A 16027-nucleotide genomic window follows, 5' to 3' on the forward strand; every position below is an offset into this window, starting at 1 on the left:
AGAAGCTATTAAAGGCAACGTCAGTAGACACAGCGTGAACAAGGCTCGAGGTAGTTGACAAAAGCGTATAACATTAAATGCGATGCTGTACGGAACACGCAAAGCATTAAATGCACTCAACGGTCATCTTCTCCAACGCCTATAAATATGAAGTTCTGATGAGAAGCAAGGTTAACAAACTTACACAATTTCTGTGAATATTAACTTGCTGAAACACTGTTCTATTCGAAGCTCAGAATCTTCATCTTCATCAAAGCTCACTACATTGCTGTTGTAATATATTAGTGAGATTAAGCTTAAACGTTAAGAGAAATATCACAGTTTGTGATTATAGCTTTTAAGAAGCAATTGTAATACTCTTAGAATTGATTACATTAAGTTGTAAGGAACTAGAGTGATCGTGTGGATCAGAATACTCTAGGAAGTCTTAGAGGTTATCTAAGCAGGTTGTAACTAGAGTGATCGTGTGGATCAGAATACTCTAGAAAGTCTTTGAGGGTATCTAAGCAGTTGTTCCTGGAGTGATCAGTGTGTGATCAGAAGACTCTGGAAGACTTAGTTGCTGACTAAGTGGAGAACCATTGTAATCCGTGCGATTAGTGGATTAAATCCTCAGTTGAGGTAAATCATCTCTGCGGGGGTGGACTGGAGTAGTTTAGTTAACAACGAACCAGGATAAAAATAACTGTGCAATTTATTTTTATCGGTCAAGTTTTTAAAGCTACACTTATTCAAACCCCCCCTTTCTAAGTGTTTTTCTATCCTTCAATTGGCATCAGAGCGCCGGTTCTAAGGTGCAATCAATTAACCGTGTTTAGAAAAGATTCAGGAAGAGAAAAACGCTTCAGTAAAAGATGGCTGATGAAACTGCAAAGTCTACATCTACATCTGGCTCTGCTGAGCAACACAACGGTAACAATGGTTATACTAGACCGCCGGTATTTGATGGTGAAAACTTTGAATACTGGAAAGATAAACTGGAAAGTTACTTTCTTGGTCTAGATGGTGATCTATGGGATCTTCTGATGGATGGTTACAAACATCCGGTAAATGCCAGTGGCGTAAAGCTGACAAGGCAAGAAATGAGCGATGATCAGAAGAAGCTTTTCAGGAATCATCATAAATGCAGAACTGTTTTGCTGAATGCTATCTCTCATGCTGAGTATGAGAAGATATCTAACAGGGAAACGGCCTATGACATATATGAGTCCTTGAAAATGACTCATGAAGGAAATGCTCAAGTCAAGGAGACTAAAGCTCTCGCTTTAATCCAGAAGTATGAAGCCTTCAAGATGGAGGATGATGAAGACATTGAAAAGATGTTTTCAAGATTTCAAACTCTTACTGCTGGATTGAGAGTTCTTGACAAGGGATACACCAAGGCTGATCACGTAAAGAAGATCATCAGAAGCTTACCCAGAAGATGGGGTCCTATGGTGACTGCATTTAAGATTGCGAAGAATCTAAATGAAGTCTCTTTGGAAGAGCTGATCAGTGCCTTGAGGAGTCATGAAATTGAACTGGATGCAAACGAGCCTCAAAAGAAAGGTAAGTCTATTGCATTAAAATCCAATATCAAGAAATGCACTAACGCTTTTCAGGCTAGAGAAGAAGATCCTGAAGAATCAGAATCTGAAGAAGAAGATGAACTGTCCTTGATCTCCAGAAGGCTAAATCAACTCTGGAAGAACAAGCAAAGGAAGTTCAGAGGCGTCAGAAGTTCAAAGAAATTTGAACGTGGAGAATCTTCTGATGACAGAAGATTTGACAAGAAGAAGGTCATGTGCTATGAATGCAATGAGCCTGGACACTTCAAGAATGAATGTCCAAAACTTCAGAAGGAAAATCCCAAGAAGAAGTTTCATAAGAAGAAAGGTCTTATGGCAACCTGGGATGAGTCAGAAGATGAATCAGACTCGGAAGATGAGCAGGCCAACTGTGCGCTGATGGCGACAGAAGATGACGGATCAGAATCTACATCAGAATCAGATTCTGAAGAGGTATTTTCTGAACTTACCAGAGATGAGTTAGTTTCCAGTCTAACAGAACTTCTGGAATTCAAGTCTCAGATCAGTCTCAAATACAAAAAGCTGAAAAAGCTATTTGAATTTGAAACGAAGAAGCTTGAGTTGGAGAATTCTGAATTAAAAGAAAAAGTTTTAAAATTATCCAACAATGTTGGATCTCCTTCTGATTCAGAAAAATCCACTCCTAGTCTAAATCATATTCTGAAAGAATATGATTTAAGTTTCAGGAAGTTCTTATCTAGAAGTATTGGCAAAAGTCAGCTAGCTTCTATGATATATGCTGTGTCTGGAAACAGTAGAGTTGGCATTGGTTTTGAGGGTGAAACCCCATACAAACTTGAACCTGTTGATGAAATGAAAATCACATACAAGCCATTGTATGATCAGTTCAAGTATGGCCACTCACATGATATTAGGCACACTTCACATGCTCAAAGTTTTCACATTACACACACTAAGAAGCATGTGACACAACCTAGGAAATATCATGAAACTCACATTAAGAATTATCATGTTGTTCCTCCTATTGCTTACAATGTTAAATCCAAGTTCAATCAGAACTTGAGAAAATCTAACAAGAAAGGACCCAAGAAAATGTGGGTACCTAAGGATAAGATTATTCCTATTGCAGATATCCTTGGCTACAAAAAGGACAAAGCACAACATGTCGTGGTACCTGGACTCTGGATGCTCACGACACATGACAGGAAGAAGGTCTATGTTCCAAGACCTGGTGCTTAAGTCTGGAGGAGAAGTCAAGTTTGGAGGAGATCAGAAGGGCAAGATAATTGGCTCTGGAACTATAAAGTCTGGTAACTCTCCTTCCATTTCTAATGTACTTCTTGTAGAAGGATTAACACATAACCTCTTATCTATCAGTCAATTGAGTGACAATGGTTATGATATAATCTTTAATCAAAAGTCTTGCAAAGCTGTAAATCAGAAGGATGGCTCAATCCTATTTATAGGCAAGAGGAAGAACAACATTTATAAGACAGATCTGCAAGATCTTATGAGTCAGAAGGTGACTTGTCTTATGTCTGTTTCTGAAGAGCAGTGGGTCTGGCACAAAAGATTAGGTCATGCTAGTTTGAGAAAGATTTCTCAGATTAACAAACTGGATCTTGTCAGAGGACTCCCTAATCTGAAATTCAAATCAGATGCTCTTTGTGAAGCATGTCAGAAGGGCAAGTTCTCCAAACCTGCATTCAAGTCCAAGAATGTTGTTTCTACCTCAAGGCCATTAGAACTCTTGCACATTGATCTGTTTGGCCCAGTCAAAACAGCATCTGTCAGAGGGAAGAAATATGGATTAGTCATCGTAGATGATTATAGCCGCTGGACGTGGGTAAAATTCTTGAAACACAAGGATGAGTCTCATTCAGTGTTCTTTGATTTCTGCATTCAGATTCAATCTGAAAAAGAGTGTAAAATCATAAAGGTCAGAAGTGATCATGGTGGTGAATTTGAGAACAGATTCTTTGAAGATTTCTTCAAAGAAAATGGTATTGCCCATGATTTCTCTTGTCCTAGAACTCCACAGCAAAATGGAGTTGTAGAACGAAAGAATAGGACTCTGCAAGAAATGGCCAGAACCATGATCAATGAAACCAATATGGCTAAGCATTTCTGGGCAGAAGCAATAAACACTGCATGCTATATTCAGAATATAATCTCTATCAGACCTATTCTAAATAAGACTCCTTATGAATTGTGGAAGAATATAAAGCCCAACATTTCATATTTCCATCCTTTTGAATGTGTATGCTTTATTCTGAACACTAAAGATCATCTTGGTAAGTTTGATTCCAAAGCACAAAAATGTTTCCTTCTTGGATATTCTGAACGCTCAAAAGGCTACAGAGTATACAATACTGAAACATTGATTGTAGAAGAATCAATCAATATCAGGTTTGATGATAAGCTTGGTTCTGAAAAACCAAAGCAGTTTGATAATTTTGCAGATTGTGATATTGATATATCAGAAGTTGTTGAGCCAAGAAGCAACGCATCAGAAGCAGAGCTTCTCAGAAGCAAAGAATCTGAAGATCAAGTATCAGCTTCTCTGGAGAATCTAAGCATTTCTGAAGAACCATCTGTCAGAAGATCATCCAGACTCATTTCTGGTCATTCAGAAGATGTCATTCTTGGAAAGAAGAATGATCCAATCAGAACAAGAGCATTCCTTAAGAACAATGCAGACTGTCAATTAGGTCTTGTATCTTTGATCGAGCCAACTTCTGTTGATCATGCTCTAGAAGATCCAGACTGGATAATTGCTATGCAAGAAGAACTGAATCAGTTTACAAGGAATGATGTTTGGGATCTTGTTCCTAGACCAGATGGATTCAATATAATCGGTACAAAATGGGTCTTCAGAAACAAGCTCAGTGAGAAAGGTGAAGTGGTAAGGAACAAAGCCAGACTGGTGGCTCAGGGTTATAGTCAGCAAGAAGGGATTGACTATACAGAAACCTTTGCACCAGTGGCCAGGTTAGAATCTATTCGTCTATTAATTTCATTTGCCACTCAACATAACATCACTCTCTATCAGATGGATGTTAAGAGTGCCTTCTTAAATGGTTATATAGATGAAGAAGTTTATGTCCATCAACCTCCTGGTTTTGAAGACTCCATGTCTCCTAATCATGTTTTTAAACTAAAGAAATCGTTGTACGGATTGAAACAAGCTCCCAGAGCTTGGTATGAACGCTTAAGTTCTTTCCTTCTGGATAATGGTTTCACTAGAGGAAAAGTGGACACTACTCTCTTTTGTAAAACCTTTAAAAGGGATATTTTAATTTGTCAAATATATGTAGATGATATTATTTTTGGAACATCTAATGCTACACTTGGAAAGGAGTTTGCTGAGTCTATGCAGGCTGAGTTTGAAATGAGCATGATGGGAGAACTCAAGTATTTCCTTGGGATACAAATAAATCAAACATCAGAAGGAACGTATGTTCATCAAACCAAGTATGTGAAGGAACTTCTGAAGAAGTTTAATCTTCTAGACTGCAAAGAAGCCAAAACTCCTATGCATCCGACATGCATCCTAGGTAAGGATGAGGTAAGTAAGAAGGTAGATCAGAAGTTATACAGAGGTATGATTGGATCTCTTCTATATTTGACTGCTTCTAGACCTGACATTCTGTTCAGTGTTTGTTTGTGTGCTAGATTCCAATCAGATCCTAGAGAATCTCATTTAACTGCTGTTAAGAGAATTCTAAGGTATCTGAAAGGTACTACTAATGTTGGTTTAGTTTACAGAAAATCTAAAGAATACAACTTAGTAGGATTCTGCGATGCTGACTATGCTGGAGATAGAATTGAAAGAAAGAGTACTTCAGGAAGTTGCCAATTTCTTGGAAGTCATTTGATCTCTTGGTATAGCAAGAAGCAAGCAACTATTGCTCTATCAACAACAGAAGCAGAATATGTCGCTGCTGCTGGTTGCAGTACACAGATGCTCTGGATGAAGAGTCAGCTAGAAGATTATCAGATATATGAGAGTAACAGTCCTATATTCTGTGATAATACTTCTGCTATATGTTTATCTAAGAATCCTATTCTTCATTCAAAAGCTAAACATATTGAGATTAAACATCATTTCATAAGGGACTATGTTCAGAAGGGTGTTCTATCTTTAAACTTTGTGGATACAGACCATCAATGGGCTGATATCTTTACAAAACCCCTGGCTGAAGATAGGTTTAAGTTCATTCTGAAGAACATCAGTATGGATTTATGCCCAGAATGAGAAGATGAGAAGTTCTTATGTATGAGTATCTTCTGAAATGAAAGTGGATTATTTTTTAATCAGAAGTTCTGATTGAAATCTTTTAGAAATTATGATTCGGTTATTACTAACGTTTCATTGTCTAAGTTGATTCAGAACCTCTTTTAAAGCAAAACAGCTGTAACGTTTTATCTCGGGATGGTAAACCTGTCTTTACTGTTCATGGATAAGCGCGCGTGCAGTTGAAGGGACGCCGACCATAGGTAACTGTGCTAGTCACCTCATTTGTCTTTATTATCTCTCCTCATGTCACGTAACATTAAATGCTATCCATCATTTGTTTCATTTTATTTTCTTTCCTTGTTGCATCTGCTTGTTAAACATCTTCTCATGTAATATCTTTTGATTATCAATGAAAAGTTTCTTTGTTTTGCATTTCATTGATTTTGTTTGTCGTTTTATACATCTGAATCTTTTGATATATTCTTTTTGATGTTATGACAAAAAGGGGGAGAAGATAAATGATAAATGATTTGATTAATCTATCAGTTGCTGGGTAAAGCTCCCACACATTCACTAACAAGAACTGCAAGTTCTATATGGTTTAAGTGTTTTGCAGGTATAAAGAAGTGAAGAAAATCTTCAAAGCAAACACAAGAAGCAAAACCATAAGAAGTGTTATTCTGTAAAAAGAATAAGCTCATGGAAACTGAAGCAAGCTGAGTGCTGTCAAGCTTCAGAATCAGAAGCAAGAAAGTAGAATAATCAGAAGCACTGATAATAGAATTTGATCCAAAATTTGTCTATTTGTTCTGACAAAATTCTATTTGCTCTGATGCATTATTTTAGCCTATATGGCTCTGATACATATCATGTGTTCTAATATACATTTTATGTTCTGACTCGTTCATGCTGACTTTTGTCGTTTAGTTTTGTTCTGTAACATTTCAGGATGTAGAGATGCTCTGATGATGCTCTGGTACATTCAACAATGTTCTGATACAAATCTAGCATGAAGTGATGTTGGTAGATATTCAAAGCTCTGAAGCTATCTGAGGGAAGCAGAAATCAGAAGCTGTGAATGTTCTGATGATCAAAGAAATTCAAGTTCTGAAGCTGTCCTAAATGGAAGCAGGAATCAGAAGCTGTGAGTGTTCTAGGGATCTAAAGAAATTCAAAGTTCTGAAGCTGTCCAATGGAAGCAGAAGTCAGAAGCTATGAATTCTTTGAAGACAGAAGCTTATGTGATCGTCTCTACCGAAATAATCAGGGAAGTCTTTTATTAAAGTTCTTCGAGTATTTATTTCAGGGGGAGATTATTTATCTCAGGGGGAGATTGTTAATCTCAGGGAGAGACATATTCACATGCTTATGCTATAGCTGTGTAATTTGTCTTTTGCCGTCTGCTCTTTCTGATCGCAAATTCATATCATTTATATATGTTTTTGTCATCATCAAAAAGGGGGAGATTGTTAGAACAAGATTTGTTCTGATCAATTATCTTAGTTTTGATGATAACAATAATATGAATTTTGCTTAAGATAATATGGTACTCTAATCCAATGCAATTTCCTTTTCAGGAAATATATAAAGAGTATGCATAATTCAGCGCTCAGAAGCTTTGTCTCTCAAGGGTTCAGCATGCAACATCAGAACATGGTCTGACAAGACATCAGAAGATGGTCGAAGCAGAATCAGAACATGGGTCTATGGAAGCATCAGAAGAACATGAGATCAGAAGCACTGAAGTTCTGATGGTATCACGCACAGAAGCACTTCAAGGTCAGAAGATCAGAAGATGCTTTGCACCAAGCTGTTTGACTCTGATGATATTCAAACGTTGTATTCACAAACATCAGATCAGAAGGAAGTACATGTGGCAGGCTACGCTGACTGACAAAAGGAACGTTAGAAGCTATTAAAGGCAACGTCAGTAGACACAGCGTGAACAAGGCTCGAGGTAGTTGACAAAAGCGTATAACATTAAATGCGATGCTGTACGGAACACGCAAAGCATTAAATGCACTCAACGGTCATCTTCTCCAACGCCTATAAATATGAAGTTCTGATGAGAAGCAAGGTTAACAAACTTACACAATTTCTGTGAATATTAACTTGCTGAAACACTGTTCTATTCGAAGCTCAGAATCTTCATCTTCATCAAAGCTCACTACATTGCTGTTGTAATATATTAGTGAGATTAAGCTTAAACGTTAAGAGAAATATCACAGTTTGTGATTATAGCTTTTAAGAAGCAATTGTAATACTCTTAGAATTGATTACATTAAGTTGTAAGGAACTAGAGTGATCGTGTGGATCAGAATACTCTAGGAAGTCTTAGAGGTTATCTAAGCAGGTTGTAACTAGAGTGATCGTGTGGATCAGAATACTCTAGAAAGTCTTAGAGGGTATCTAAGCAGTTGTTCCTGGAGTGATCAGTGTGTGATCAGAAGACTCTGGAAGACTTAGTTGTTGACTAAGTGGAGAACCATTGTAATCCGTGCGATTAGTGGATTAAATCCTCAGTTGAGGTAAATCATCTCTGCGGGGGTGGACTGGAGTAGTTTAGTTAACAACGAACCAGGATAAAAATAACTGTGCAATTTATTTTTATCGGTCAAGTTTTTAAAGCTACACTTATTCAAACCCCCCCTTTCTAAGTGTTTTTCTATCCTTCAGTTTTTGCTGATGAAGCTGAAGTTGTGTTAGATGATATTCCACTTAATGAGATGCCACCTAATGAGATAGTAGATGAGATAGTAGTAGAGATTGAGGAAATATTGAAGGAATTTGATGAGAGGGCCAATGATGTAGCACATGATGATGTGAGGACTAACGATGTAACACAAGATGGTGAGAGGGCCAATGATGTAGCACAGGATGATGTGAGGACTAATGATGTAACACAAGATGGTGAGAGGGCCAATGATGTAGCACAGGATGATGTGAGGACTAATGATGTAACACAAGATGATGAGAGGGCCAGAGATGTAGCACAAGATGATGTGAGTGCAGTTGGAGCTGATAATGGACCTGTGGGTGGTGAGGTTGATGATGATTTAAGACTGACTGATGATAGTTCTGATGATAGAAACTTCGAGTATGATAGTGCAATGGAGATAGTATTTGATGATGACTCTGATGAGTATAGTACTGAACTGGAAGAGGAGGATGGAAACCTATTGGACTGTGATATTGAAGATAATGAACAAATGAAAAGTAAAAAAGGAAAACAAATGTCTGATGAAAACAAAGAAGATAGTAAAGGGAGTGATAATGATAGTGAGGATCTTGGAAGTGATTGTGATAGTGATGATAGCAGTAGGGCTAGGAGAAAGAAGTATCCAATTTTTAAGCTTTTAAAGGATATGTCCAATTACAGATGGGAAGTGGGAACCTATTTTACTACAAAGGAAGATTTCAAGGAGGCAATTGTTACTTATGCAGTCCATTCTGGCAGAGATTTAAGGTTCACTAAGAATGACAAGATAAGGGTTAGGGTCAGGTGTAAGGATGGATGTGAATGGGAATCTTACTGTGCTAAGTTGCCTACTGAGGATTCATGGCAACTAAGGAAAGTAGTTGACACCCATAGCAGCTCCTTCACAATCATCTCAAGCAGCTCCATCACAATCATCCCAAGCTCAGAAGACTACTCCAAAATCAAAGTTCATCTTGTGGTAAAGGGGCACTCACATCATAAAGGAGTTGACCATGATGATATTTTCTCTCTGGTTTTCAGAAATACTTCTATTAGGGCAGTGTTAGCCTTGGTAGCCAACCAAGACAAGCATTTAAAGCGTATGGGTGTGAAGACAATATTCTTTCATGAAAATTTAGATGAACAAATTTACCTGGAGCATCAAGAAGGATTAAGTAACATTGTACATGACATACTAGTTTGTAAATTGAAAAGGTCTTTATATGGTTTAAAGCAGTCTTTGTATGAAACAATGTGCTAGGCAAGTTTGGCATGAGTAATTTGAAGGTTATTAGTACTTAAAGGTGAATCACTTTAAGCTCTCATTGGATCAGCTCCAAAGACAGATGCAGAAGCTGAGTATATGTCAAAGGTTCCTTATGTCATTGTTGTTGTTTAACGTATGTTATGGTCTGCAGTGCACTAGATTTAGCACAGGTTGTAAGTCAAGTTTGTAAGTTTATATCTAAACTGGGAAAGCGTCATTGGGAAGCAGTCAATTAAATTTTCATGTACTTAAAGGATGCAACGGGTCGTGGTAACATGTTTAGGTGTGAACATGGTGAGCCTTCAGTTGTAAGATATATTGATTCAGACTATATCTATGATATGAATGATACAAGGTCTACAACAGGGTATGTCTTTACTTTAGAATGAAACCCATTTGTTAAAAATCAATGGTTTAATTCATAATGGTTATGTCGACAACTAATGAAGAGTACATGGCAGCAGGTAAAGCATGCAAAGAAGCCTTATGGCTTAAAGGATTTATGAAAAAATTGAGTGTTGAGCAATCTGAAGTTCAGTTGCATTATGATAGTCAGAGTGTCATTTATTTGGCAAACAAACATGTGTAGCAATCCAAGACCAAGTATATTGATGCAAGGTTTCACAAGATTAGAGAGTTAATTGCATCTAGCATATATTAATTAAAAGTGTTCATATTTCAAATAATGCAGCAAATATCTTGACCAAATCAGTCATGCTTGAACTTGTCATGATGTGATTGTCATGTATGAAATTTTCATAGGAGTTTGATATTTGTCAAGGTGGATATTGTTGAGTATGACTTATATTAAAATAAAGAGAAATCCAATATGTGAAAATTCAATATTTGGTAAACCGACTCATATTTGTCAAGCAATATTTGTCAATTCAATATGTGAAAATTCCAAATGAATTTTAAGTCCAAATGTTTATTGTAGGTAGGTGGTTAAGGTGCAAACCCTTTGTATTATTGTAAATTGTAATAATAAATATTGCTTGTGAAATTGTAAACCGACAGAACTCAATAGAAGTATATAGGGATGGCAGCGGGACAGATCGGGGACGGTTATTACCTCTCCCAAACCCAAACCCGAATCTCAAAACAATCTTCATTCTCCGCCCCAAACCCAAACAGAGATGGAGAATTAAAACTCAAACCCGACCCAAACAGGTTCGGGTATCCCGCCCCGCCATCATCCATTTAGTAAAATCAATTTTTTTAATAGAAATATTTATTTTTTTCAAAATTAAATTACTTTATAAATAATAAAATGAAACAATTTAAAAAAAATCATATATATATATATATATATATATATATATATATATATATATATATATATATATATATATATATATATATATATTTCAAATGTTTTAAATAATAAATTTAAATCAAAATATCAAAACTTTGGCTATGTATTTATTATTCTAAATTATCAAAAATATATAATAATATATAGAATGAAATAAACGGGGGCGGGTTTGGGGTAGGTACTAGTGTTCCCATTACCCGACCCGACTCCATATTTTGTAATCGGGGAAAACCGAAACCCAGTCAAAACGGGTTTTCCCCGTCAACTTCGGAGCGGGTTCGGGTGGGTATCCGTGGGTATGGGTTTTGTTGCCATCCCTGTATATGTTCTATAAAAATTCTTATGATTATTGACAATACAATTATTGCACGCCTTAACATTTGGTTCTAAAAACAATTTAATAATTTTCAAAATCTTATACGTTATCAAGAAAAGGTCTTGCGATAGTTAAGTTTGAAATACACCGTATATATTAATAGTTACTTAATCCGTTATACAAAATAAATATATTACTCCATAACACTTGTGAATAAATAAATAAAAACTATTGTCAATATAGTTATTGCACACCTCAACATTTTATTTTGAAAACTACTATTTAATAATTTTCAGTCTTATACGTCATCAAAAAAGTCTTATGATAATTAATAAGTTTGAAATACACCATATACAAAACAAATTTTTTTGTTAAAAAAAAATATATGCTTCATTCATGAAGTCTTAACATTTGAGTAAATCTTGAGTTCAAAAAAAATTCAAAATAAAAATCTTAAGTAACATATATCAAAATAGTTATATCATGGCAATTATAATATAGAGCCACCGTTTCCATGTTAAACAAATATCATATCATAAACTCATCATTGAAAGTAGTTATAGAAATTAGATTAAAGTTTGTGTCTGCATTTGAGTTGATGCAAACATTACAATATTACATTACATCTGATAATAACTTGGTATACCTTTTGTACTAATAAAGAACGGGGTATAACTGTTAAGAGTCTTCATCAGACAATATATATGATCCGAACATGTTATGGGCAATCTTCATCCTACAAGCCAGAAGCCGGTTTTGTAGGGTTGAAGTAAGCCCAACCACATTTCTTAACAATACTCTTCCATATCAAATAGATATATATCATAAAGCAAATCAAGAAATAAAAGTTGCTCAGAATCTTCATAAGCTTTCTCAGTGTCTTCCATTAACAACAAGACCATTTCGCGAGCTAGTGAAGCCTTTCTTCTGAATTTCCATTTTGTGAAACTCAACTTCAATGTTTCCGTTGTTCTGATTTTCCAATTTGTGGAACTCGACTTCAATGGTTTTGGCTATTTTGGCATCATCAGGGTCTGGCTCTGGTATGTCTACATAAAAAGATTCTTGTCTCATTAGTGGTGATGACTCCGCAGAGTTAGCTTGCTGCTTTACGTGGTTATAGAGTTGTTGATGGAATGCATGATTGAAGGAGAAACAGTTTTCGGTAACTGATGCAACTGCGCTATGTCTCGATGACTTGGAATCTTGTTTTTTGCAGAAGTGTGGGAGAGATCCATAGTCCATTACCTTGAGTAATTCGTCCTTGCCACAGCCTTGCAATACCTGGATTTTCTTCCTTGTTCTTTCTTGTAAAAGAGGCTTTACAACCTTCCAAATATCATTGAAGTAAAAAGATTTCAGTTGTTAATCTTTCAATTTCGATATTATGATAATGAAATTAAAGAGGGAGAAGTGAAACTCTGGTAACATTAAGACAGGCACAAACCTTCCAACACGCGGAGAATACGTATGGTGCGTTAACGATATAGTATGTGTCTGTTTTTTCCGGGTAGTTCAAGTCATCTATCGTAGATATAGCTGTCAATAGCTGCAAAAGGCAATCAAACCGAACTGTCAAACTATAATTGCAGTGACATTAGCATTGACGATAACAAAGTCCAATGAATGAGCGAACATTTTCCGTGGATTGCTAGCATACCCTTAATTGGTTGAGTGCTGAAAATCTCAAACCAGTCATATCCAAGACTTTCACACAGGTGCCACTATATCTTCCATACTTCTTTGTAGCAGTTGGCTAAAATAAAATTTTCAAATACGCAAAAAGGTCGTGAGAGTTTATACGAATAACTAGTGGAAAGACGAGCAATAATGTGTTGGTGTTTCCGCTTTTGGAGTTCCGTTTGTAGTATGATATAGATTAAATAATTAGGTGCTTACCAAGATCACCCGATCCCTATATTCGTTCACTTGGATGTGTGACTGTATATAGTATTTGTCCTGAAAAAGAAAGAAACTCGTAATTTAATATCACATAGATAATCCTCGGAGTTTATATACCACAAGCCGGCATTGAACACCAAAGAGTTCAGGTAAAGCTTTTCTTTGCAAGTATTAGTATCTATCATATTTTAAAGGTGTGATGAAAAGAGACGGTAGGATGAGATCCTTACAGATGCTTTGTCATATGTACTGAGCCCAACGCCAACAGCGATGACTGGTAGGCCCTGGAATAATTCATCCAAAAAACGAAAGAAATAAGAAATTGTGCAATAAAAGCATTTCAGATGATCTAAAAAGATGTCGTTCGTCCTTTGTTGTACCTCTTTTGTGTAGCCAGACATTCCTATGAGTTGAGAATCTCGCACACCTCTGTACAACTCCGTTGGGATTGGCTTCTGATATATAAAAAGGAGATAATTCAATTCAATATTGTTATGAATTATGATCTGATTCATAATTCCATTTGATGAAAGAATTCAACAAACAAGTTTCACGAAAAATATAACCAGAAAAGCAGATAAATTTCTAAGAAGAAGAAGTTGTATGGAATGAGAGAACTCACCGCTAAAACTTTGTCAATCTCGTTTTCCACTCTCCAATTTAAACAATCAATTAACTGCAACAGTTAAAATTGTCAGAAAACTATGTACATCCAAAGATCAAAAGTGACGCAACATGGCTGAAATTTCATCTAAGAGATTCTACCAAACATAAGAGATTTAACTACCATTTTATGAGCTTTGGCAACATTTCCGTCCCGAGCTTTGAGAAACCGCCCTAATGTTTCAGCAGGATATCCCTGGTGCATATTCTGAAATATAAAGAGAAGGGTTTCAGGACAAAAAAACTAGTAAGACGCAACAAGTTCTTTACTCTCACTACTATATGTTTAACTAAGGTCATGTTTGGACAAACAACTTAATTAATCCCTTATAACATATAAGTGCTTATGAATAAGTTATTTCAATAATAAACAAAAAACAAAGTCAAATTGCTTTCATATAAATTATAAGTTGTTTTCATAAACTATCCTGGATTGCTTATTAAAATAAGTTGAAAACAACTTATTGATATCTCTCAAAACAGTTTCACAAATACCTACATGTAGTAGACAAACTTAAATAAGTCCATCCAAAGAGCCCTCAAAATTACATAAAAATGAATGATTAAGTGTATGTTTGATTACACATTTGCAGCATCTAGAATTGATTCTAGATATGTAAAATTGATTTTTGACATGTTTACTTGCTCTCAAGTATAATTGATTATGTTTTCCAGAATTAATTCTACTTAAAGTTAAAATTTGTAACTTTTGAGTCTAAATATGATTTTTACACTAAAATTGACATATCAATCCACTAGAAAAAATTTAACCAAACATAAATTACTTCACTTTCAAATCACTTTTAGCCAAGTAAAATTTTACATAATCAATTCACTTAAGATCAATTTTCTTCACCGCGGAATAAAACATACATACGCTAAATTATGTAGAGGCTTAAAACACAATTAAAGGAAAAAATACATTAAAATATTCTGATTTAGATGCATCATCACCAAATTTAGCATAATTTATTCTCTAACTCTAAGATTTCTTTCCAAACATCAAAATCTACCCTTTAAAATTAACCATATCTCCTGAAAACTTCTTAGCAACTAAAAGGTTATAGATCAGGTTAAAAATGGTTTTTTTTTTCTTTTTCAAATCAGGTTATAGATCATGAATCATAAAACTCCAAAATCAAGATCGAGCAAAAACACAACAAAATCAAAAACCAAACCTTGAATGTGATCTTCTGCTGCTCATCAACTACAACAAAAAAACAAAAACAAAAAACTTCAGTCAGTAATCAATCAACAAAAGATGATGCAAAAAGATTAGAATGCAAATCAAAATTCAATCTTTTGAAGCATACCATTGTCCAACAAAGACTGCAACTGCTTAATTGCATCTTGATTTCCCATACCCATGGTGAAAATTCAACTGAGAAATTTGCAACTGGATTAGATCTTATAAAGATTGTTATAGTAAAAAAAACAGTTGTAGGTTGGAGACAGAAAAGGAAGGTGAGAAAGAAACCCTTGTGATGAAGATTCTGTGGAAAGATTTGAGAGCATGGAGGGAGGTTAAGGTGCTTTTGGACTTTGTTGCAGCTTCCTTTGTACTGAGTGGTTAGCGGTGAAAGAAGAAAAAAAAATGTGGGAAAATTGAAGAAAACTAATCAATAAATAGGAGTGACAAATTTTTTTAATAATTTAATTAATTCATATTCCCAATAAATGCAAATAAACAATCCCATGGTATGGTTAGTTTATGCAATTTGCATGCATAAAATTAAAAAAGTTTATATATGTGTAAGAAAAAATTATAGATTTTTTTATATTTTTATTAAAAAAATAATATAAAACATATCTAAAAAATTATATCTAAATTTTTTTATAAAATATTCGATCTATACCTAAAAAATAATATGATAAAAAAAGGATTCAAATTCAATTCTGAATACACAACGATATTAAATTTATTGACAATTTTCACCTATTTCTACAAATTCAGTCAAAAAAAAAATATCAACTAATTATTTAATATAATTTAACTTTTTTATATTTCATCCTTTATTAAATAGTAAATAGCTTAAGGTTTTTAAAACAATTTATTCTATCGATAATAAGTATATAAGAATTTTTTATTAAATTTTT

At 35.0% G+C, this 16027-nt stretch overlaps 1 protein-coding gene across 1 annotated transcript; it reads right to left on the reverse strand.

Annotated features, from left to right (window-relative positions):
- Positions 1 to 11909: 11909 nt before the first annotated feature.
- On the reverse strand, positions 11910 to 15534 carry LOC131662358 (SEC14 cytosolic factor-like). The gene is made up of 11 exons (XM_058932126.1): positions 15408 to 15534; positions 15244 to 15311; positions 15109 to 15137; positions 14055 to 14138; positions 13890 to 13943; positions 13648 to 13722; positions 13498 to 13551; positions 13265 to 13324; positions 13026 to 13121; positions 12813 to 12914; positions 11910 to 12694 (listed from the first exon to the last, which is right to left on the reverse strand). Exons 2-11 carry the CDS (start codon positions 15296 to 15298, stop codon positions 12239 to 12241), a joined length of 1065 nt encoding a protein of 354 aa, XP_058788109.1. The 5' UTR covers positions 15299 to 15311; positions 15408 to 15534; the 3' UTR covers positions 11910 to 12238.
- Between the last annotated feature and the right edge of the window lie 493 nt (positions 15535 to 16027).

Source organism: Vicia villosa, linkage group LG3 (genome assembly GCF_029867415.1).
Source record: "Vicia villosa cultivar HV-30 ecotype Madison, WI linkage group LG3, Vvil1.0, whole genome shotgun sequence".
NCBI lineage: Eukaryota > Viridiplantae > Streptophyta > Magnoliopsida > Fabales > Fabaceae > Vicia > Vicia villosa.

What these genes read in the sequence shown, in the direction of transcription:
- LOC131662358 (XM_058932126.1), bottom strand. Translation starts at nt 15,298, where the DNA reads ATGGGTATGGGAAATCAAGATGCAATTAAGCAGTTGCAGTCTTTGTTG. An exon ending in GTACATATGACAAAGCATCT is followed by an intron (nt 13,325 to 13,497) that starts GTAAGGATCTCA and finishes TTTCTTTTTCAG; the next exon opens with GACAAATACTATATACAGTC. An exon ending in ATAGGGATCGGGTGATCTTG is followed by an intron (nt 13,122 to 13,264) that starts GTAAGCACCTAA and finishes ATTTTATTTTAG; the next exon opens with CCAACTGCTACAAAGAAGTA.